The sequence below is a fragment of the Xenopus laevis genome, chromosome 1L, assembly GCF_017654675.1.
Source record: "Xenopus laevis strain J_2021 chromosome 1L, Xenopus_laevis_v10.1, whole genome shotgun sequence".
Taxonomy (NCBI): domain Eukaryota; kingdom Metazoa; phylum Chordata; class Amphibia; order Anura; family Pipidae; genus Xenopus; species Xenopus laevis.
Genome location: NC_054371.1, coordinates 82,904,882 through 82,930,568, shown reverse-complemented (window position 1 = coordinate 82,930,568; position 25,687 = coordinate 82,904,882). Strand labels below are relative to the sequence as shown.

The 25,687-nt window shown below is 36.0% G+C and overlaps 1 protein-coding gene across 4 annotated transcripts in view; it reads left to right on the top strand.

Annotated features, from left to right (window-relative positions):
• ccser1.L (coiled-coil serine rich protein 1 L homeolog) overlaps nt 1-25,687 on the top strand; it is a 460,655-nt gene that overhangs the window by 434,302 nt on the left and 666 nt on the right. For 3 of the 4 annotated variants that reach the window (XM_041590814.1, XM_041590811.1, XM_018252195.2), the window contains exon 9: nt 9,776-9,853. In XM_041590814.1, the coding sequence (XP_041446748.1) occupies nt 9,776-9,853 (78 nt within the window). Of the gene's footprint in view, nt 1-9,775; nt 9,854-10,274; nt 10,404-25,687 lie in introns of all 4 variants that reach the window. The other variant, XR_001934832.2, reaches the window with a different exon arrangement.

The following is a 25,687-nucleotide window of genomic DNA, read 5'->3' as shown; positions in this document are numbered from 1 at the left end:
CTTATTTTTTAAAATGGCAGTTCTCTATTCATGATTACCGAATGGCACATACTACTAAAAAAGTATATTATTGTGAAAATGGTTTATCTACATTAAGCAGGGTTTAACATATGAGCTGTTTATTCAATATATTTTATAGAGACCTACATTGTTTGAGGGGTATAGTTTGGGGTATAGTTTATGTTTACCCCATTTAGCAACCAATCAGATATTTGTTTTGAAACATTAGACCACTAACAGCTGTTGATTGGAGTCCTTATTATGGGATTTTTTTCATATTTGTGTTTACTTATTAGTTCACCTTATTGTAGGGATGCACCGAATCCGGATTCGGTTCGGGATTCGGCCAGGATTCGGTCTTTTTCAGCAGGATTCGGATTCAGCTGAATCCTTCTGCCTAGCCGAACCAAATCCAAATCCTAATTTGCATATGCAAATCAGGGACGGGGAGAGAAATCGCGTGACTTTTTGTCAGAAAACAAGGAAGTAAAAAATGTTTTCCCCTTCCCAGCCTAATTTGCATATTCGGATTCGGTTCGGTATTCGGCCGAATCTTTCACGAAGGATTTGGGGGTTCGGCCGAATCCAAAATATTGGATTCGGTGCATCCCTACCTTATTGTATTTCACCAGTTATCGAATAGCCTCTGAGAATCAAAATCATTATTGGTGCCATTATGGTCTGCAAAATCTGTCCAAGTTGTTACATGTTTATAGTGCTATTCCAAAGCTGGGAATGAACCAGAACAATTAAATGGGGAATTTATAATGCCACAGGTAAATTACTGTGACTCATGTATTGCATGGTTGCTTACATTAAATACAAATATGAAACAGGCACATTCTTCAAGCATTTCGAGACAGATCTAGAAAAATTCCCTCCCAATACATAACAGCATATCATACCCATTCCTTGCTGGGACATTTTGATATAATCATGTTTCTAGGAAACACACAAAGTGTGTGGAATTCTGGTACTTTTGTGTCAAAGTCAGAAATTCTATTTTCCATGGTGTGTAAATTGTAGAAGAAAACGTTTCAAAAGCTAACACATAAGCACATTAGAAAAGGATTTCCAGTATGCTGCAATTTACAGCATGCATGTGCATGCTTATTTACAGCTAGCAAAAGAGAGTGGGCAGGTAGCAATCACACAACTGTCATTTTATTGGTGGTCTCATGCATTTAAAAATGGTTGTTGTTTTTCTGGGCAGTCATTTTTCACACAGTGGAGGATTGAGTTTGTTGAAAAATGGCTCATGGTGAGGGAGAATTAAGCCTATGCCCAATTCAGGAGAAACTTTTCCTAAGAAATTCAACCAGGGAGGTGCCAGGTTAAGAATAATATTACTGGAATTAAAAAGGTAGGAGCACAATATGGGGTTTACCTTGATGTGGTATAGTGACTTGGCAATTTAATGTGATTTAATAATCCCTTTTTGTATGATTTGTATGCTAATTTGGCCAGATGCGTTGTACTTTTATTTTATTTGTGTATTTTACTGAGCCTTGCATTGCTACCACAACCCCCGTTTTTGTTTATTTAAAGATAGATCGATAGATAGATAGATGATAGATGTAAATAAAGAAATAGATATAAACTAATATCCTGATAAGATCTTACTCAGACCATAAAGAAAGGCTGTATAGTAGACAAATGGTTTGGGCAGGTGGCACACAAAATAAGCACAATACAGGTAAATGGTCTAGGTAGGCAGCAGTTAAATCGATTAGCAGGTCAGGGGTCAAAACCAGGGAATCAGAATATGAGGAAATAAGGACATATTCACAACAGGAACTCATGATACAGGAGGCTAGATCACTGGAAAACATCTATTGATCCAGCACTGGGATATGGTAAAAGTTGGACTTAAATAACACCCTAATAAGGGAATTGCCTACTTGATACAAACCAATTTTAAGTTTCAGCAAATGAAACAGAGTGAAAGTCATTACATTAACTTCAGAGTTAAACCTACACAGTCTCCTGTCACTCATCCAGGAGAAGCAGTGGCCTGTAAGCACAAGGTCCCTGCTTCTTGACCAGGCCATTCAAGAGAGTGAAAAATTCTGTAAAGGTTGAAGAATTTCTGTATAATTTAGCAGTTGTCAGGTTATGTCTGAGATCTGCAAGTTGTAACAGTGAGCACATGTTCACATGTTCTTACATAGAAGCATTCTGTGCTGAAACAGGTTAGAGGCCTATATTTAACTCCTATGTATATCATTATCTCTTGGCTTTATTTGTATTATGTGAAAAGCAACCTAATTTATATTCTCACTGTACCTACAGGATTTTCTGAGTACTTGTATTGGTTTATTGATATAGCCATGAAATTTCTCACAGAGTTTTCTTAATTTGGCCTATGGATGTTTTTGTAGGGTGCTGCTGTATACTTCATTTTGTTATTTAAAACAATGGCTAAATAACAATAATATGACAATAAATGATAGTCTGTAATATACTTATAGGCAAATGCGCAGACTGTTGTCATGAGACTTCTTACACGGAGTCTATTGCCCATCAAAATATGCAAAATAATCTCATTTTTTTATAGAAAGAATTGACTAGTTCACTGATATGTTTCACATGTGCCCTACTCATTTTTTCTTCATCAGAATTGCATTGCAGTAGCTCGCACTGTTGCCTATGATGTTTCTTAAATTATACACACATGTTGTTATATGTTTATAGCAATTAAGTTCAAGTTTTTTTTACAATTGTAAGCAGATAAATTATTCTAGAGCCTGTCTATATGTATTGGGTCTTACATTTTAAATTTAAATTGTAATCTTTGAGAAATTTGGAAACTGGAAATTAGTATAGTTAGTCCAATAATGAAAAAAAATCCTGCCATTTTCCAGCCATATCTGCTCTAAGTCAGAGAATTGTGTGAGCTTTTCTAAAGGCACTCATGAGAGAATATAGGATGCTTATCTGGTGTTGTAGTGCTCTGGCAGGTCTCCCCTTGCACTTAAAAAATACCTTTTAATAAAGTAAAATGATTGCCACTGTCGTCATGATATTTCAGTTTCCTCTGTAGACTAATCATGTAGAATCCTGTTCTAAAGATTTTCCAATTAAAAAGGTACAAGGTTCCTTTAGCAAAAAGTAATAGAACAGTACGCTACAATTTCAAAATGGCAATATTTGATGAAAAAGAGCTACTTATCCTCCAAGGTCACCTACAAAATGTTGGCCAATGTTAGGCTGAATTAAATTGTGCTTTCAGCATGAGGGATTTAAAAAATATGACCATAATCAGGATGCTGCCTATCTAACTTCACTGACTATCATGCTTAAGCCAAATGCAGGATTCTGCACTCTTTATTTTGAATAAACAGATTTATAATATCATTTTCAATTAGGAAAGTCTAATTTCACTCAGAGTAATTTATTCAACATGAAAAATTGTTCTGCTAGAATGCACTATATTTTTAATCATCTGGGACAAAATATGCTATAATTTTAGAGATCAATGGCCAAATATATTTGCCAGCAGCCAGTGTTAATTACATATATATAAATCTCTAACATTATTTTTGTTTGTTGCAGTTGTTTTCGGTAATTTAAAATTGTTTAACCTGCAAAATATTCTGATTAAAAGTTTATTGTAAAATGCATGTACTGCACGCAGGACTGACACAGCATAATTCTGTCTTGCATTTGTCATTCTGTCATTTTGGTAACTAGTCTCCAGTCAAAGGGCCTAAACTAAGAGAGTGTCATTTTTTTGACTAATTCTTCTATAATCACTTTCTAGAAGTGAGATTGAAGTGGGAGTGGAAGGGGCAATGAAATGCAATAGTGCAGGAGTCTTTTTAACTGCCTATTTCAATATAATCTTTTGAAAACACTGATTGGGTAATTGATTATCTATTAAGTACAATGTTCAAGTGGTTACAGCAACTCCCATATTCTCTACTACCACAAGGGTGGGTAGAGAAAATGAAGGGCTCTCTAGTGATCTTGGATGTCTAACTCATTCAGGTGGCCAAGTCAATAGACAGGTTTATTGACCCTCTATCTTCAATCCGGCTATACCTTGAGAAATGAATGCCATGAACATATTCTCAATGACACTATGATTAGCACTGCTACTTTTCAGTGTTGTGGTCCTAAATTTTATTCAGTCCCTATACTATGTACATGTAGTTTCTTTATTTTTCCCAGACTGTGGAGAGGCATGCATGATTTCAGGAGGTGAAAGCCATAACTACAGTGTATACTGCTTATAAATGAACAAATGATAAAAGTTACCTTTTAATGGGTTGAGGTCAGCCACAGCTTTATTGAACATATTTTTAACCAAGTAAAGTGTCCTTACCATGACAAATCCAACCATATACTGTATTTACCAAATGCCAGCCACCACCACTGTGGGCAATTAAGTAAATTAAGATAACATGTACCTAATGGAGACTTATGACTGGAGACTTTATTGGATGATGAATAATGATGTAAAGCACTGCAGAACATATCAGTGTGATATAAATAAAGAAGTACAAACATTTCTACCAAATCTCCAAAAGACCCATTTGTGCTACTGCTTGGGAAAAAGCCCAAGAACTGTAACAATCCAGCACACAGGTTAAGCCAACATAAACTAATGACAGCAAGACTACTGGCCTTGCAAGCGCACCACCGCAGGAGCTCGAGCACACGCAAGAACACTGGGGATTCCCCAGTGCACCTTAGGTTATGGCTGGGCCTCCCAAGGCCCGTGCCTTTGTGGCATTGCCACAAATCCGGGCCTGGCTGTGACACTGCTTTTAAGGTGTCACAGCAACTTAAGTAAAACATGTGCCCTATATATGCAGTTCTGTCTTTAATAATGAATATGTAAGTTCTCTCTATCCTGTGACTCATTTATGCACAAAATATGGTTCTGCTTATATAGCTACTTGCTCACCATGGTTTGAAACTGATATATGATCTGGAGAAAAAAAAGAAAAAAAAAACCTCTTTCAACTATTTTTATTCTCTCTTTAGAAAAAATAAAAATCCCAAACTCACATGGAAATGTATAAAATGTATAACAGTTCCCACCTGCCTTGGACAGTTTAATATTCTACATACATTTAGCTTTTGATATATTTCTTCCCTTGAAGTTTTAGGATATAAAAAAATACCAGTGGAGCTTTGGGCCCATGCATTTCAAGTATGCATTAAAAAGACTTCACTGATTATTATATGAGTTCCATTAGTAAACTACACAGGGAATAGGTATATGGGGAATGGGAACTACAGAAAGGTTAGATGAAGTAACTGTGATTCTGGCACAATGCTGACATTTGTTTTAATCCTAGAGTTCCGTGCCCTACTTTAATTCTACATGTCATTAGTAGAGACATTTTAAAAGTATATTTATGTATTCGGACACAACATGCTTCGGTTGCGTTCAGTTGGGAAAAAATCCATTATTAAGACATAACACTTTAAATCATTTGACTAGGTTGTGTCTGAACATCATTTGAACAGAATAAATATAAAACAGTTAATGACAGTTTCCTGTCTGGTTTAAATTGGTTTAATACCCTCCAAGTGTTTTTTGTTTTGATTGATTAAAGGAGACATAAGATATAAAAAAAACTCTAATTTTGTAGGCAATAACGAATAATACATAATGCTGGTTTTACTTGGGTCTAAACATAAATATTATCTTCAAAATGCCTCCTTTATTGCAGCTCCTTATAGAACTATTTTCCACATACATTTTTCTAGACATTTCTCAGTTTAGTTACTATAATGACATAAAATTACATCTAAAGGTTCTATATTTAGAAATGCTATTATTAGGAAGAATAAAATATCTTTCATTAAAATGTGCTTCACGTTTTGTACATTTTTAATTATAGTTTTGGAGAAAATATTGCCTCTTTTGTTGTTTAGAATAAATTGAATGCCATGAAAGTTACTGATTATTTGTGCTTTATGGTTTCTGCATTGCAAGCATATGATTCAAGTTTAAAATGATCTCTTGCACCCTTCAATTCTAAAATAAATGTTGAAGATATAGGTGGTCACTAATTGGCTCCAAGGGGAAAGTAAATGGTTGGAAGTTTGAATATACCCTTTTCTCTATAGTTTATCACAAAGAGATGCATTGTGCTATTTGTTATTGTTGGACATTTTACCAGTAAGGCTTGTAATGAATCCCCTGCTTCTACACTACCCTTGTGGTACATGAAATGTATGCCATTGTTAGTTAAAGGCATGCAATGCCAGAGAGAGTGATGGGCATTATTAAATAAAGTATTTTCCTGTAAGAACTTTCTTCCTATGTGTTAAACATTTTTCTTCATGGTCCTATTTTTAACATTACCTTTTACCTTTCTAGGAATATAACGTATGCATAATACAGTAGCCTAATTAACCATAAATTAACTTTGCTTCTAACGATTAATGGGAAATGTTACTATAAATTATTACATTTTATTTCCTGCTTATCTGCTCTGTTGGCATCTGAAATGTGGTGCACAAATTGTGATTTTTTTTTTTTTAAATAATTGTATTAATAAATTCTTGCATTCACTATTGTAGGGGGAACAGATTGATAAGGGATGGGTTGTAATGAGTGGATTGACACTAAAAACAGTTATCTATTGCCTGTATTTAAAAACAGATGAGCATGTAAAGAGTTTAAGTGTAGTATGGGGTATTTGCCAGAAATTTGATGATTTTAGTGCCCCCCCACATGCTGTGTCTGCTTACCATATGTAAGATTTAAAAGGTATCACTACAGACATTAACTGGCCCCTGCATTGTTTAAACCTCAAATTCAGACTGTAATCCCCTGTACTGTTAACACCTGAGACCCAGACTGAAACTGCCCACATTGTTCACCTGTTCACACCTTATTGAAAATGCTAATGGGGCACCAGCACTGTGTCACTGTATGTAGTACACATTAGAATGAGAGCTTTCCCTGTCTCCTGCTCTGTTCTGCCTTCCCTCCCTGTGTGTGCCATTCTCTGCTTGCCCATTGCTGCTTGTGTGTGCCATTCTCTGCTTGCCCAGTGCTGCTTGTGTGTATCATTCTCTGCTTGCCCAGTGCTGCTTGGGTTTGCCATTGCCCAGTGCTGCTTGTGTGTGCCATTCTTTGCTTGCCCAATGCTGCTTGTGTGTGCCGTTCTCTGCTTGCCCAGTGCTGCTTGTGTGTGCCATTCTCTGCTTACTCAGTGCTGCTTGTGTGTGCTATTCTCTGCTTGCCCAGTGCTGCTTGTGTGTATCATTCTCTGCTTGCCCAGTGCTGCTTGGGTGTGCCATTGCCCAGTGCTGCTTGTGTGTGCCATTCTCTGCTTGACCAGTGCTGCTTGTGTGTGCCATTCCCTGCTTACTCAGTGCTGCTTGTGTGTGCCATTATCTGCTTGCTCAGTGCTGCTTGTGTGTGTCATTCTCTGCTTGCCCAGTGCTGCTTGTGTGTGTCTTTCTCTGCTTGCCCAGTGCTGATTGGGTGTGCCATTGCCCAGTGCTGTTCTCTGCTTGCCCAGTGCTGCTTGGGTGTGCCATTGCCCAGTGCTGCTTGTGTGTGCCATTCTCTGCTTGCCCAGTGCTGCTTGTTTGTGCCATTCTCTGCTTGCCCTACGCTACCGTTGGAATGTAAGCCTGTTAGGGGTTTGTTCTTGGGGTTTGTTAGCATTTGGAAATTGTTGTTAAGGGCCCCTAAGGTGTTTAATTATGTGTTGGGGGGTTGTTGTATTATCCACAGGGGAGGATGAGGCATATGGATTTAAGGGTATGTTTTAACATGACTTCAATTTTTCACATATGAGTGATGAGGGATTTCCCTGCAGTGAGCACCAACCATTTGGTTTTTTGGTGTGCTACCACCGTTAATGTGGATATGATCTTAAAAAGTTCTTGTGGTAATATGGGTGTGGTTTACAGTGGGTGTGGTTTAAAAGGGGGAGTGGTCAACACTGACTTCCATTATCGGCCCTCCACCACATAGGCCAGTAAGATTTTGGCCCTCGGTACCACAGAAGTTGGACAGCACTGCTCTATGGAATACCACTATGCAGTTTATATCTTAGATTTAAATTAGCTGACCCATCTGTACTATATACAACTGTACTGCCAGGTTCTACCTTAACAAATATCTCCCTTCTGCTGTGTACTTAATACCACTACATAAAGTGCACTGCCAGAAATCCATATATCATTTTGACTTCCTCAATTTTATTTATGTTCTTTCTGGTAGAGTGGTTTCCGCTTATCTGTCCCCTCTATATTGAATACCTTATAAATCAAATCTGCTCTCAAAAGAAACACAGGTATGGCACTGGCATCTATTATCTGTAAATATTGGGATCTGGAGCTTTTCAGATACAGAATCTTTCCATAATTTGGATCACCTTACCGGTATACACATTTAAAAACTCATATAGGCTTCTTTTGCCGCCCATATGGGTTTATACACCTTAGTAACCATCAAGTGCAATAATTTGTTTATATGGAGATTTGTTAAATTTAACGATTCATTGAACTAGTTTTCTTTATACTCTGTTGATTCCACAACATTTGCCATCAGATCTCAATACTTAAAACCAAAGATGGCGCAAGTAATAAAAGCAATATCTCCATTTGGTCATGTGTTCTAACTTTCCTGCTGATATTGGATGTGTTTCTAACTTAAGGCTGATCATCATACTATCAGAATCAGTCCTTGTTACTTTTCTATCATTGTCAGTTACAGCTATATATTTATAGATGTAATTTTTGTTCTCCTTGAACATACAGACAACAATAAACATCTGCCTCTTCCAAAACACTCAAAAATGTGTTTATCGCTGGCCAAACATCAATTCAACACGTTTACACTCCCCAGTATTTATAGTTGTCTGGAGCTGTCATTATGTGTGGTAATGCCCCATGTGAATATCCTACTGCATCGCAACTGTAGTTAGGATTTTTCTTACATTCATACTCAAAATGTAAGCACTTTCGGACAGGGTTCACATCATCATCATGTTTGTTTTTAATCAGTAAATCATAACATAAGTTGATTGATAGAATGAAGTTTGCTGTTAGCTAGGGAGCTGAACTATATAACACACAGTCAGTTCAGATAAATTGCTATGGTAATTTACGATACAATCATCGAAACCAAAATAATGGTGTCTTTTTTTTTTTTTTAAATAAAATCTACATATGTTTCTAATACCCATTTTCAATATGATTTCAATATGTCTTGCATGTTCTATATATATATATATATGTTCTATATATATATATATATATATATAAACTATACACTAGTAAACATGGATAACATTCTCTTTTACGAAGAAAAAAAAAAGATGCCAGATTGTGTATTACATTGTCAAATATAATTTTCTGAGCATGAGATTGGGTCTGTAGGTGAAGTTGATTTGGCAGCGTTTGTTCTCCTCTTTGTTTTTACATTGTCAAATTATTTTCCAAAGCCGCATGTTTGAATAAAGAAAAGAACAGTTCTGACACATGCTCCTTGTTCAAGACCACTGACTGTTACAAAACTGTGAATTGATGCAGGTGTACTGAATGGCAGGCATGTAAATATGCAGCTGAAAAAAAAATTACCTTTGACTTTACTAATTCCACAGCAAGTACTCTGAAGAGTAACAGCTGGCAATGCATAATCAAATGGGGATAGAAGTGTAAAGCTAACAGAATTGCAGTATCACATTTTCTGATAATAATGTAACAACGTGCTATGTGCAAACAAAATAGCAGCATTTAGATTCAGTCAAGTAGAATGTTCCATGGTAATTTGTTTCATTTTATTTTGCAGAAAAAAGCTCAGAGTTTACAGACAAGTGCCATCTCCAAGCAGGATAAGTCCACCCAAACTGAATTTCTAAGCCATGACGTAAGTCTAAGATTTTTTTCATAGCGTTCTGTTGTATTTGAATGATGTTGTTAAATCTAATATATGAGTTCTGTGCCATACTGAAAATATATGCATGCTATTTGAGGGGGAATTAGAATATGTTGAGTTTGAGACTCTGTGTTTTGCACACATCTTATAAGAAAGGAATACGTTATTTACTTCACCATGTCTGCACCTGTATCTTATTCTTCAAACAGCATATGCATTCTAATGTTATTGAAACTGTGTATACCTGCACTAATAGATCTAAAACGAATCACCTTATCCTCTGAGCTCTACGTAATACACACAGTGTCATTGCTTCACAATTCAAGACTGCTAGAATCAAGAACCTTTTAAACAAACGCAGTCTCTGTATTTTATTAAGATACAGGGCTTTACAATTAGCTTTTACTTTCAGATGTCAGCCACAGCAGGCTTCCTTCTGGCACAGACATCAGAGGCCTTCAGAAATCTCACTCCCCTTTTGCTTTAAGACAATGAAGGAGGAACATCTCTAACCTTATCAGACCCAGGATAGAGTACCAAGGTGTGTGTCCAGCAATTGCTCTGCAATAAGCTGCAATGTTATCTGGTCAAGAGGAAAAAACTGACCATTTCACTGCTGATCAACCAACTGCAGCCCTTATCATGCACCAGACAACTTAACTTTTCCATATTTTGTGTCCAGAATGCTGCATTTTACAAGCACACTGTCATAATACATATTTATATGTCTATATGGTTCCACACTCAATGAATCTTCCATAGGAAGATGTACACTATGAAAACACTATGTGGTACTAAAGATGAATGATATGGCACTGCGTTGTTTAGATCTAAAGAGAAGACTGGATCCCCAGCAGCATTCCATGTAAAGCAATGTGACTAAAAACCAAAGCAGTGCAGAGACAACTAGGGGAACCACTAATGCAATTCTATTTCCATATCAAATACTACTTTTAAACTAAACCAATATGTATATGCACCATACATTGAATCACTACTAAAAACTGTTGCTCAAGTAAACTTTATTCAAAATGATGATGCACTACAGGTTACAGCATACTTCAAGGGTTAAAACATGGAAGCTTTAGTCCTACAACATCTTGGTTGTAGTCACAAAGAAAAACTTTTCTCCAGCTCTCCAATTGCTCCCAATCTAATGCTGCATACCTTCAATTTTTCCTAACAATCAACATGGTTGTTACAGTATAATAGCCCTATATTTGATAACAGCAAGATGACAAACGGGTAAACTTGGTAGTGCGTATATCTGTATTAGTAATTACGTTTTGGGCTACGTGTATTAGAGAAATAGATGGCAGAGTAGGAAAGTAATACAGAGGGTTTAGATCCCCTTTAACTACTGTGTCAACAGACACAAATACCAGTATGGGACCTGTTATCCAGAATTCTTGGTACCTGGGGTTTTCCAGATAATGGATCTTTCTGTAATTTGGATTTTCATACCTTATGTCTACTAGAAAATCATGCTCCCAATAAAGATTAATTATATCTTAGTTTGGATAAAGTAAAAGTTTTTTTTATTACAGAGAAAAAGGAAATCATTTTTAAAAATGTGGATAAAAGTCTATGGGAGACGGCCATTCCGTGATAGCTCCGAATATATATATATATATATATATTTTTTTTAAACACAGCATCACACACATTCTTGAATGCAAACAGACACATTCCTCCTTGGCATGTCATTGCATTCTAATGTTACATTTCTCCTTTTCTTCCTCCCTCCAGCTTCCCTGCTGGGCTATATTAATATCCATGATATTTTTCCATACTATAACATCTTTCATGTCACTTTATATATACTTTTCACATATTGCCTCCAATTCTTAGTAATAAAATATGTCTTGCATTTAGCCCTATAAAATAGTGTTTAGATGTCTTCTTTTAAAGTTTTTTTTTAACTTCTTTAATAGGTTACCCCCTTGATGTCTATTGTATCAGTCTTTGTTCATCCTACCAGTTTGACACCTTTTAATACCAATACGCAGCCTTCAGAGACACCACACCTCTCTGTATTATCCAAGATTAACAGCCTCTAATCACAGCTTGATTTGATGACATACAGAAAAGGCAGTGATGTGTGTCTGAATTTCCTGGCAAGAAGTTGAGAGAGACAATGACAAATGAATGTACATCTTAGCTTCTTTATATATGTTATCCTGGCTAATTGTAATATACATTGCAACTGCAACTTTGTGGGAAGACTACTCTACTACTCTAGAGTTGGTTGATGATGTCCAAGCAGATACATAACAGAGTGCTCTGCATTTCTTTTTCAATTTAGCAGCATATGTCTTTTCTGGGGAGTGTGACCTCCCAAATGTGCCAGATATGCAGATTTCCTTCAAACATGGAGGGAAGGACAGATTCTTGACATATTGTAGATGAAAAAAGTCAGCTTTGGCCCTATCAAAGGACTGAAAAGCATAACAATCTTTAAAAAAATGGGTTCTCGTTGGTTAGCATAGCTTTAGATTGATTAATGTTTTGTTTATTAAAAGCTCTAAGAATGTATATTTGCTTCATTTATATATATTTTATATATCTATTGTCATGTATCTTTCTATCTACCTATAAATGTATCTATTCATCTTTTTGAAACCTTGATACAGTATCTGCAACTATCAATCCCACGTAATTAAAGATAAAGGTTTTTAGCCTAGTAATATGCCACACATTGCTTTTCAGTAAGGATGAAAAACTACAGATCTCTATCTGTATCAAATTAATTGCTTGTTTTACAAACCATTCCCTTGTAATCTAGGATTAGTAATAGTTCAAATACATGGAAGGTGTATATTATTAAAATGTAAACCATTTCAAATGCAGATAATTTGCTCTCTGATTAACAATGTAATTAAAGCATTATGTCTGCAATCACCGTAGACTAAGAATTTTAGATCACTTATCATGTGTTGAAAACATTTGCAACTTGGAAAGGGACTTTTATATTAACATTTAACTGATGTACATCAGCAGGAATACTTGAAGTAATTTCATTAATTCAAAAAGAAATGTCCAAGCTAATACCTCAGGGGCATTTAGTTTCAGTCTCTATTTCTTGGTTGGAAATATAGCATTGAAGGAACACACCAGAGAGTTAAGCATTCAGCTTCCCTATACAGTAGCAGTACTAAAAGTGTTATGGCAAGAGAATAAATCTTACTTTGCAGCAGGATATCATATTGCTGGTTCTAAAAAAGAAATCAGAATGTTATTCTACTGTATTTCTTGCAGTTAGCATGCATTGGGCTTGATTCAATTAAATATGACATAGTATATATAGTATAAGTGAGTCTTTTCATATGTCCACAATTCAATTAATTGCACTATACTCTTATTGCATTATCCAATATATCTTTGCATGACCTATTTTTTCACTACCTAATGGCCCATTAAAAGTTCTGTGAATGCCTACTTGTCTCAATTCATTGCATCCTAAAAACGCTTACGGAGTGAAGTCTTTTGTGTTATCTTCCGGATTCCCTTACACCATGTTGAACTCTTTTAGCTCCCACCAACCAGTCCTGAGTCGCAAGGAATAAACTTTTATGGAGCAATCACTCATCGGAAACAGATGTACTAAGGTCATTATTACTTACAGAAGGGAACATGGGTAATATAAATGCACCGTTTTATCTCATGTATATTGATGTTTTGGAGGGCCTCTCATGGGGTTATAACCACCAGGAGACTGCCCGATAGCTGCAATATCTTACAAAATAACAAATGGCTAAATTACTATTAATTAACAAATACCCATTAAAGAGAGTACTAGTATTGAAGGAATCCATATGACATATGAGGGCTGACATAATATTATTGCAGGAAACCCATCATAAGACATCTAAACCATGGCCCATGCAAAGCTCTCTCTTTCCAAACATATTTAGGGCCTCAGGAACTAAGAAAACAGCTGGAGTGGCCATTTTAAAGCATAAGAATTTGCAATTTTTGCATACCCGAACTACATCCTATGGGACACGACCTCATGATTATTGGAACTCTGGGAGGAACACCTGTACTTATTGTAATGTCTATGTAACCATTAGGAGACCATTAGCTTTCCTTAGAAGGGTACTTGGTATGATCTCAACATGAGAAATATTATAATGGGCAGGGATTTTAACATGATCTGGTCACAAGATAAAGACAGACAATCTCATACACCTTTAGTTAACTCTCCTAACAGAGAACAGATCTCCCAAGTATTCAGAGCACTTTTGACAGCCCATCTCCTATTAGATGTATACTTTTTTCTCACATATATTTTCTCTCACATTCCCACATTTTTTCTCTCATGCCAAATGTGCCAGATCCCACATTCGTCGGTGATCCACAATATCACCTGGGCAGATCACACTCCAATAAAACTTAACATATGCTTAGACAGGCAGGTGAAATACAGGACTACACTGGCAGCTTAATCAACTTCTCCTGAACATCCCAGAGCTGAAACTCCGTACACGAGTTTGGCCTGTCTGACCTTGCTTGAACTCAGCCTGCACCAACCCGGCCTGCCTGACTACACTTTGTCTATTCCTAGAACTGTGCCTTACGTCCAAAATCTTGATAATGACAGTGTCCATTGGCCAGTCCAGAACCCTTGCTTGTTTTCTCTCTTATTAAAGGAATTGTTCAGTGTAAAAATAAAATCTGGGTAAATAGATAGGCTGTGCAAAATAAGAAATGTTTCTAATATAGTTAGTTAGCCAAAAATGAAATGTATAAAGTCTGGAGTGACTGGATGTGTAACATAATAGCCAGAACTTTACTTCCTGCTTTTCAGCTCTCTTGGTTTACACTGACTGGTTACCCTGGCTACCAGGCAGTAACCAATCAGTGACTTGAGGGGGGGGGGCCACATGGGTCATATCTGTTGCTTTTGAATCTGAGCTTAATGCTGAGGATCAATTGCAAACTTGCAAGTAGCTGACTAGCTCAGAGTTATGGAGCTGAAAAGCAGGAAGTAGTGTTCTGGCTACTATATTAGACATCCAGTCTAAACACATCGTCAAATATTATAGATATATTGACGATTTAATTTTCATGTGGGATGGAGACCCAAATACAGTTGAAGATTTTGTTAGTTACTGCAATACCACAGGCTGGGGCATCAATTTCACCAGGGAGATGGATTCTGTGTCAATTCCCTATTTGGATATAAATTTCACAGTGAAAGATAATACTTTGTATATGGAGTTATAGCGTAAACCAATTACTAGGAACACACACGTTGCCATTCATGTGGCTTCATTAAACCCTCAAAGGAATTTACCAACAGGGCTGGCTCCCGCACATATAAGATCAATTTTTATGCAAACTGTGGCACTAAATATGTAGGTTACCTTATCACATGTGTATGTGGTATCCAGTACATTGGTAAGACCATTAGACCAGTACGGAAATGGATTTCTGAACATTTACGGTGTGTCTATAGAGGTAATACCAGCTCAGCAGTAGCCAAACATTTACTTGAGAAACATGGGAGCAAATCTACACAGTCACTATGCGAAGGTAGTGACTGTGTTTTTAATAGCCTTTAATTTAACATATTTTAACTTGATTAATTGAACAACAGATGTAGTAGGTGCATTGGCTTCTTCAGGAAGTGACCAGTTTGAGTCACGAAACATGTCAAGCCATGCTCCCCCTGCCTGCAACATCCTTGTGTTTATACCTTTTTACTTGAACGTCTTGAATACATTTTATACACCCTTGTTCTATGGATCCAGTGACTATGGTTTAGCGGTAAGTGTGCATTGAAAGTTTTGGTATATAAGACATCGAGTCACTCCAGCCTTTATACATTACATTTTTGGTTAAATGTATTAGAAACATTTTTTATTTTGCACAGCCTATTTATTTACCCAGTTTTTATTTTCACACTGAACTGTTCCTTTAAGACCTGGCAGCATTTGATTAGCGTAGGGCTCCTCCCGAAGTGAAAGGTGACTGCTACAGGTGGAAGCAGAGCCTAGACCAGGGAGCCTAGCACCTGTTCTGGATTTAGGGAGCCAGTCGTGACCTTGTATTTCCATAGCTACCAGGTGTAAGAGAAAAAGAAATTATCGAATTCAGCAAACCAAACAGAAATTATTGAAAGCTAAAACAGTTATTGCCTTCCCGATAAACGCGACTAAAATGCTGAGCTGGTCCAAACAAAGATATTATGAATACGCAAACAAAAGGCACACACTGCTTGCCAGAAAACTTAAAACTTAACACACCAATACAACTTCAATCAAGTGATAAAATTATTGCCTCACCACAATAAATATCAGAGAAATTTGTGCAATATCACAAACAATTATACAATATTCCATAGCCCAACAAATCTCCTGGTCCAGATGGGTTTACTCAATATTTAAAATCTTTCAATGATAACTTCCTTCCATATATGTCTACCAATTCATTAATGGACAATTCATTCATGTAAAACACTACCTTGTCAAAATCTTTTTTAGCCTCCTACATAACGGTCCTACCCAAAGAGGGAATAGACCATACTCAATGCCAAAATTATAGGCTGACTGCATTATTAAACTTGTATTTAAAATATTTACAAAAATAGTAATTGAATACTATAAACCTATTTCTCAAGCCCAAATTTATTATGGCAAGATGGGCTGGTGACAATGTAAGGAGAGTCATAGACTTGTGTCTAATTTTAGATACTGAGAAGGCTTTCGATCAAAACTCTTGACATGGTGGGTTTCAAGTGCCCAGTCATACATTCAATATATTCAATACATTCAGTCCCTCAGTTAATTTAAAGATCCCAGGAGTAATTTCCTAAACTATTACCCTATCCAATGGTGCACGAAAGGGAAGCCCTTTGCCCCCCTTTTTCTTCACTATCTCCTTTAGTGATGAACCTTTAGCAGTGACCATTAGGAACTCCCTAGATGTGCATGGAATCTTAATTGCAAAATCCCAATACAAAATATGACTTTCTGCAGATGACATATTGACTACACGCCCTGATATCTCTTTACCCAACATTCATAAAATACAAATAAAAATCAAATTGTGGCATTTATTCTGGGTATCAAATAAATAATGAGACTGAGGCTCTCCCTTTGAATATCACACCTTTAGGACTAAGACTAAGGACTTAATCTAAACTTTTCTTATAAGTGGAGAGAGGAAACAAAAAAATACCTAGGGGGTCCATATAACCAAAGCTTACCAAATACTTTTCAAAAACAATTATCCCGCACAGTGTTTGAAATGGCAGACTGCAAGTTGACTTGAAAAAGGGCCAAACATAAACTCCAATTTGTATTCAGCTGCCAATAATGTTTTAATGTTCAACCTCAATATATTTTGTCTTCTGGCTTATTGGTCACATTCTAAAGCTATGAAGAGAAACCTTCAAAAAAAAATATTGATGAGTTTAAATAAATATCTTATATGTTAACTAAAATATATCCCCACAAATCCTAAATAGGCCTTTCAACAATTGTCATCACTAATCATTATTTTGTGTAACTTTGTGTTTATTTGGTTTAACAATTTTTTTCAATTAACATTGTATAACGCTCACAAGAAAATCCACTATTTGCAATAATTATTTGCTGATTAGACATTCTGGATTATACATAGTTTCATACAAAGCACGGGTAGTGAAAGTTAAACGGAGCTCACCCTTTCCTGTAGCATGTTGGTCGCAGCTCTCCGATACTCCGGCAACTCCAAGCTGGCATCTGTAAGGCAATTCCTGTGTATCGCTGTTCAGCGCTGGCCCATCCTGCACATCAAGATTCGCTACACTTATTCTTTGAAAAAACGGCTTTATTCATATTCCATAAGTGATAACAGGCAGTGGGTAAGTGGTACGAACTAACGCGTTTCGTGCCCTTTCTATTGGCACTTCATCATAGTTTCATACTTCAGTTTTCAGAAGGAAATTACATCCAACATTATAAACATGAGATTCAAGAAATCAACAAAAAATAATCACCAAATAAAATTAAAAAAAAACCATATTAAACAAAACATTAAAAAAAAAAAAAAAAAGTCCTATATAGATCATCGTCAAGGGCTAATGTTCCACCATTAAAGGGAATTTTATGTCTTTCAGTATCTACCTAGTATCGGATACCTTCTCTAGACACGGTGTATCTATTCCATCACGTATAAGCTATACTCTCTATTCTCCTTAAGGGAATAGCAAACCCCTAAGGGACATTGTATCCCAATTGTACCAAATATTATCAAACCATTCTACTGTTGAATTTTTCACTGCAGTTAAGTATTCCATCCTTCTTACATACTGTGATTCTCTTTCAGAAGGGGCTGAAGTGCTTTTCCAGTTTTTTTCTATTAGCCCTCTTGCTGCTGTTAGTATCACATTCACTAATCTTTGGGATGAATTATTTATATTTTCAATCTTATCCCCCAATATAAACACCCTGGGGTGTTTTTTAACGTCTGTTAGAAGAACTGGATTTAACCAGGATGCTACTTAATCCCAATATGTGCTCAGCACTGGACAGCTCCAAAAGATGTGAATGAGAGTCCTTTCAGCTTGTTGACACCGCCCACAGTCTTTTGTTGCCGATTTTGGAAATAGTCGGTGTAATAGTATAGGGATATGATACCATCTCATGTATATTTTATAAATTCCCTCCCATGTGGATGCACAAATTGAGGTCTTCATTGCATTCTCACAGATTCTCTGCCATGCTTGCAAATGTATCTTTTTCCATATTTCCTTTTCCCATTTTTGCATGGATGGGTGGAGGCATTTATTTAAATCTCTAGTTAATAATAAATTATAGAGTGTGGTAATCAGCTGTTTTTGGGTGTATCCTCCCTTGCATATAACTTCTACCAAATCAGATCCTTTCTGTAGGTACAAAACCTGGGGAATCCACTCAGAGATTCATTGGCCCCTATTTCTTGATATGTTTTTATTGCCCCTTAGCCTGTATTCAGATAGTTTCTCAGATGAAAGGTGTCCTCCCCTTTCCATTTATCTATTAACCCGGTTTGCATTCCTGGAGTAAATTTTGGATTTCCCCAAATAGGCGTGCAGGGAGAACCTTGTATTTGATATTTCATTAAAGACATGAAATGCTGCCATCTTTTTCGGGTATGCATTGTTGAGCTTAGAATACCACTAGATATAGGGAGAGTATAAATTGTCCAAAGTAAGGCTGCTAGATTACCATTCCTAGACTTTCCCTTTCTATATATGCCCATTTTGAGGTAGGTTCGTATGTTATCCAGTCCAGGGCTGGTTTCTATTTTGTTGCTGCATAATATTGTAAGAAGTTGGGGACCCCCATCCCTCCCTGTGTTCTAGAGCTATATAACGTTTTGCTGGAGATTTTATGTCTGTTTCCATTCCAGATGTAATTAAGTACTGATCTCTGATAGTGCTTCAAACCTTTTTTGGGGATTACTATGGGTAAAGGCGTCGAATAAATACAGTAATCTCGGTAGGTGGTTCATCTTTACTGCCGCTTTCTTACCCATCCATGAAAGATTATATGTTTGCCAGGTCTTAAGCTCTTTTTTTAAAAGAGAGAGCAATGTGGGATAGTTGTATTTAAAAAGTGTATGGTAATCTTTAGTTAAATAGACCCCTAACTACTTAATAGTTTTATCTCTCCACTTATAGGGAAAGTTTAATTTAAGGAGTTTCAATTCTAATGTGGGAAGGTTCAATGGAAGGGCCTCAGACTTATCATTATTTGTTTTATAACCAGAATAAATGCCATATTCTGAAAGTATCCTATGTAAATTTGGTAGGTAGGACGTGTGATGGTAAGTATTATGTCATCTGCATAAAGACCTAATTTGTATTGAGATTTTGCTTCCTGTATTCCATGGCCATCCAGGGATTTGCCGCTAAAGGTTCGATAGAGATAGCAAATACAAGGGGGGAGAGGGGGATCACTAATCATTCTTAATCAATTCCATTTCAATGGATCCCACTAATCTACCGTGTAAACCGTTTAATCATCTCCAATGGTTTGCACGTGACTGTTAATCTTTTGCAAGTTGAATGTGTGAAGCTTATGTTCAATATTGTGTTTAAGACCCAAATCTGAAAATGTTAATGCTAAATTTGGAAACCTGCAAACAGGACTATGAAAACCCTTAACTTCTTGGCGTTTTGCCTGTATATGATGGAGAATTTTGGGGCTCCTATGTGGCTTAGATGTATCTGGGACACTGAGAAGACAAAAACGACTTAGAAGAGACTTCAATTAAGATTGCAGGTTAGAAGGGCTGTTGCTTCCCCTGATGCATCACACCGCTCAGCAGAGGATCCACTAGTAGTAGCTGCAGCACCTCTGCCTGTGATCCCTGGATGTCCCCAAGGATATATATATATATATATAGAGCCAGGGTCTTGCTGGCTGGCTTAGGGGAGGCTGACGTTGATAGATAGATTAATAGCTAGTATCTCATGGATCTCTATGAGCTTATCAAAAATTATATTGATCCTCTGGCACCTACAAATGGCAGTTCTGGTATTCACCAAGTTATTGGCAACCTTTAATTTTCTGGCATATGGCAACTTTCAGTCATGTCAGTGGCATGTCTCAATCCACTTTCTCTCGGTCACTGATTCAAGTTCTACAAGATCTTAAAAAAGAATTTAAACAAAAAAGTTGCCATAAGAAAAACAGCCATTGACTCTAATGCATTCGGAGCAAATAAAATTGTTGCACGTGGTAAAAATTTTTGCAAGTAAAGAAGAGTTTTTATGACCATTGACTTTTCTAAAACGGGGCAGATTAAGGGGCAAAGTGTTCGAAAAGGCAACATTTTTCACTGTGCAAACATTTATTTGCATTGATTTTTGCGTTAGGGACCAATATTATATTCCCCCATAGTGTAGTAGTAGATACCATTACCAGGCGACCAGAGGTAATGTCAGAAATCACAGACATATTTTGAAGAAATTAACATTATCTTTCTGTGATTAATTCCCAGTAGTTCGGGTAACAGAAATCTCATATGGAATCATATGAGATATATGACACCCTGACATATGTAATATGACATAACTTGTTTGAATGAATGAATACAGTAAAATACAAGAATGTATACAATATTACTGTAAATGGAGCTGACACATATAGGAATACCTATAAAATGCAAAAATACTTATATTTGCTCATTTACTAATGGGCGGAGTTGGGCAATGATAATGCCAAGTGCCATGGGGTTTTTTTTTAAACCACAATGTAGGATTATTTCCCAGGACTCCAGTTTATCTTTATGTGCCTGCTAAATAATATGCACCAAAACACATTTTATTTATTTTCTTCCTGGTTTTTATGTAGCTTCAACACATTTATGCAGTGCCTTACAGAGATTATACATCATTCACATCAGTCTCTGTTCCCATGGAGTTTACAATCTATGCCCCTATCACATTTATTCATACTAGGGTCAATATTATCAATTAATCTGCCTGCATATTTAAAGTGTGGGTGAAAACCAGAATAACCATAAGAAACCCTCAGAGACACATGCATATCAATTGAGTTTAGTTTGCCACTCATTAGATGCATAAAGCATGCATTTGTAGCTGAGCCTTACGATCTTTTAAATCTGTCACTGAACACTATATTGTCGTTAATTAATGCAACACACAGCAATTAGTAGATTTTTTTTAACTGGCTAGAAAATAGTTACATTGTTTTCTGTGGGGCACATGTTATATAATGCTAACTGTTTAAAGTAGTGTAAACTATAACCTCATTTAGGCAAATGTCAAATTTTTTGGACTTAGGTTGTGTATAAATCTATGGCAGAGGTCCCTATCCTATTTTGAAGTATCTGTGCCAAAAATCCGATCTTTATGGGAAAAAATGTAGCAATTCCGGGAAAAAAAATGGTAAGAATCGACTTTTTGCTCGATTTTATCGAGTTTTTACCCAGACTGATTAAACTGAGCCTTTTTAAATAATAAATAATGTCAAATCAGGTATTAGAGTTTGGTCATGGTTTTTTTATTTAAAAAAATTTGATAAATTTGGATTTTTAGAAAATAACCCTCCCAATGTTCATTATAGTTCTGCAAAAGTAATTAACTGACATGATGAATGTGTTGGATGAAATGGCTGAAATATTATCTACATATATAACAGATCTGTTTGTTTTAATGGTTCCAGAGTCCATTCCTTACATCACTGTATCCTTTAGGTTAATAGCACATGGTTCAGTGTGTTTGCTGCAGTGTGTTTGATAGATAGAGGCACAATTTGTATTGTTATTTGTTTATTTTTCATTATTCTGCAGATATTCTAGTGTGCCATTTAGTTGACTGCCTAGTCGCTTGGGTTAGTCTTCTCATTAGCATTTAAGTGGTTACATTTTATTACAAAATAATTGCAAATTTTAATTACAATATATATATAGTATACAATTACGAATAGAAATGATTGCTAGAATAGTAAGGTCAGAACATTACTGTTGTCACAGCTTCCCTTGTCTCAGTCACTGGATAAATGAACAAACCAATTTGTATGTATGTTTCTTTCATTGAAGCTGTATTTGCCATGTAAAGGCATAATAATAAAAATAGATTTGCTCTGGTTATATTGTCAGAGGACATGTTTAATTAATATGAGGGATATTTGCCTCCCGGCAAAGTCAATTATTGGTTTACCTTTCAACAAAGGCCATCAGCATTTTAAATGCAACCAATTACATAAAAGGTGATTAAATGTAGGGCTACATTTAATCACCTTTTATGTAATTGGTTGCATTTAAAATGCTACATGCATGTCTGGGTAATATAAAATCCAATATGGTGTATATTTCTAAAATGGCCTGAGGTCGTCTTTCTATAGCCTGCTATGGCCTACTATTGTAAAACAATTAAGTACCTGGAAGATTGCTTTAAGAAAGTACTAAGCAAAAATTAAATGTTGCCATTACAGTGTATATTTTTCTACTCTTAACATGGTCATGTAATATTAAATACCGTATATGATGATTTTTCATTCACATACATCTTAGAAAAGGAAAAAAACTCACCATTTTTCCTAGAATTATTTTTTAAAGGGAAATGTCAAATGGGTAACTATTTTTGTTATAGAGTTATGCCTATAACAATCACTATTTATAAAAGTAGCCAGCAAAGCAAATAGGTATTCTCCAACTTCCAGCATGCTCGCTTTATTACATCACATGTGAACATTATCAACTGACATGCCATAGGAGCAAATTGACATAAAGGTGATTTTATCTTTAGCCTAGGTCACATTATAGCAGAAACACTTCTTTTATTTATCTAGCGGGAGTTGTAGATACCATACAGTACCTGACTGTAGCAAACAATTTTATTATGTAGTCAGGGACAGTAAGAAATTGTCCTACATTTAAATAACTACAGTAAATACAGTAAGTATTGACTCAAGGTCCACTTACAATATGGCCCACTGTTTTTATCACCGATACACCAAAATGGCATCATGGAACTTGAGAGTCAATATATAGCTGTGTGAAAACTTTCAGCACAATAATATGAAACCTGCCTGGCTGTTAAAAGTGAGAAATTCTCTGCCAGATGAAAATTTGCACTATGTGCAACATAATCTGTAGTGAAAGTTTAGGGGCAGATTTACTAAGGGTCGAATTTCGAAGTTAAAAAAAACTTCAACTTTGAATATTGAAGTCAAAGGATTTTTAGCACATTCGATCGATCGAGCGATCGAATAGAAATCATTCGATCGAACGATTAAATAGTTCGAATCGAACCATTCAAGCGATTTTTAGCGATCGATCGAAGGTTTTCTATTCGATCAAAAAAAACTTAGAAAAATGCTGTGGAAGGTCCCCATAGGCTAACATTGCACTTCAATAGCTTTAATTTGGCGAAGTATGAAATCAAAGTTTTTTTAAAGAGACAGTACTTCGATTATCAAATGGTTGAATATTCAAACGATTTTTACTTCGAATCGAAGTCGAAGTAAATTCGAAGTCGTAGTATCCTATTTGATGGTCGAAGTATTCAAAAAATTACTTTGAAATCCAAACTTTTTTGACTTCGAAAATTCACTCAAGCTTAGTAAATCTGCCCCTTAATGTCTCTTTTAGCAATAAGCAAAATACGGGGTTGCTAGAGAGGAAGCAACATGTTTAAATTTAAATGAGATTTTTTTTTTATTTGTTTTCTCTATTTCTGTCTAGAATCATTTGTTGAAGTAATTATTTCTAAATGCCTTGATGCTTTCTGTTGATCTATTTTAACAATTTAGTATAAAACTTTTTTTTATACAGGTATGGGAACTGTTATCCAGAATGAGGCTTTCTGGATAAGGATTTATATTGCCATACTTTGTCTGATAAAAATAATGTAAAAACAAAATAAATGCAACAGGATTGTTTCCCCACCAATAATTGATTAATTGCAGTATATCTTAGTTGGGGTCAAGTACAAGGCACTGTTTTGTTATTGTAGAAATTTTTTTTTATTATTTGATTAAAATAGAGTCTATGGGAGATGACCTTCCCTTAAATCTGAGCTTTCTGGATTACAGGTTCTGGATAACCGATATACCTGTATAAGAAAACCTTTTAGAATACCTGTATAATACCTGTATAAGAAAACTTTAAAGGGATACTGTCATGGGAAAAAAAAATTTTTCAAAATGAATCAGTTAATAGTGCTGCTCCAGCAGAATTCTGCACTGAATCCATTTTGCAAAAGAGCAAACAGATTTTTTTATATTCAATTTTGAAATCTGACATGGGGTTAGACATATTGTCAATTTCGCAGCTGCCCCAAGTCATGTGACTTGTGCTTTGATAAACTTCAATCACTCTTTACTGCTGTATTGCAAGTTGGAGTGACATCATCCCCCTCCCTTTTTCCCCCCAGCAGCCAAACAAAAGAATAATGGGAAGGTAACCAGATAGCAGCTCCCTATCACAAGATAACAGCTGCCTGGTAGATCTAAGAACAACACTCAATAGTAAAATCCCATGTCCCACTGAGACACATTCAGTTACATTGAGAAGGAAAAACAGCAGCCTGCCAGAAAGCATTTCTCTCCTAAAGTGCAGGCACAAGTCACATGACCAGGGGCAGCTGGGAAATTGACAAAATGTCTAGCCCCATGTCTGATTTCAAAATTGAATATAAAAAAATCTGTTTGCTCTTTTGAGAAATGGATTTCAGTGCAGAATTCTGCTGGAGCAGCTCTATTAACTGATTCATTTTGAAAAAAAAAAAATGTTTTCCCCATGACAGTATCCCTTTAAATACAAAAAACAGAACTACTGGAGCACAATCAGTTTTATTGCTAAAACAGGCAACGTTGATATAGTGTAAAACTGAAAAATTATTCCTAGGTGGAAGTTTGTTTTCAAGAATTTTGTTATGCAGCGTTTTCACATCTGTCACCTCAGGGGAGGGGAATTATTTTTCATGCCAGTATTGGTTCCCGCAGATTACTAAACACTGAGCAAAATAGGAATAATAGACTGTGTCTCCTATTGCTTTGTGAAAGTCTTATGGTTTATGTTTTCAAACGTTAGATATTTTACTAACTTGTTGGCTGATCAACCATTTGTAAACCAGCACCTTTTAGGTAAAGGAGAATTTACTGAATAGCAACATACACAGAGTACAAGACCCATGGCCAATAAAAATGTTTATAATATGAGGTTTTCTCACCTTTATCTTAATTAGAATGTTTATGGTTTCAACTTGCTGTAATATGCCTATTAAGCGCATCTTTTCAAACCTAACAAAAATGCATCATATTACATTGTTAGCAAATGTCAAGTACAACTGTTATTTATTCTTTTATTTAGCACTTAGTA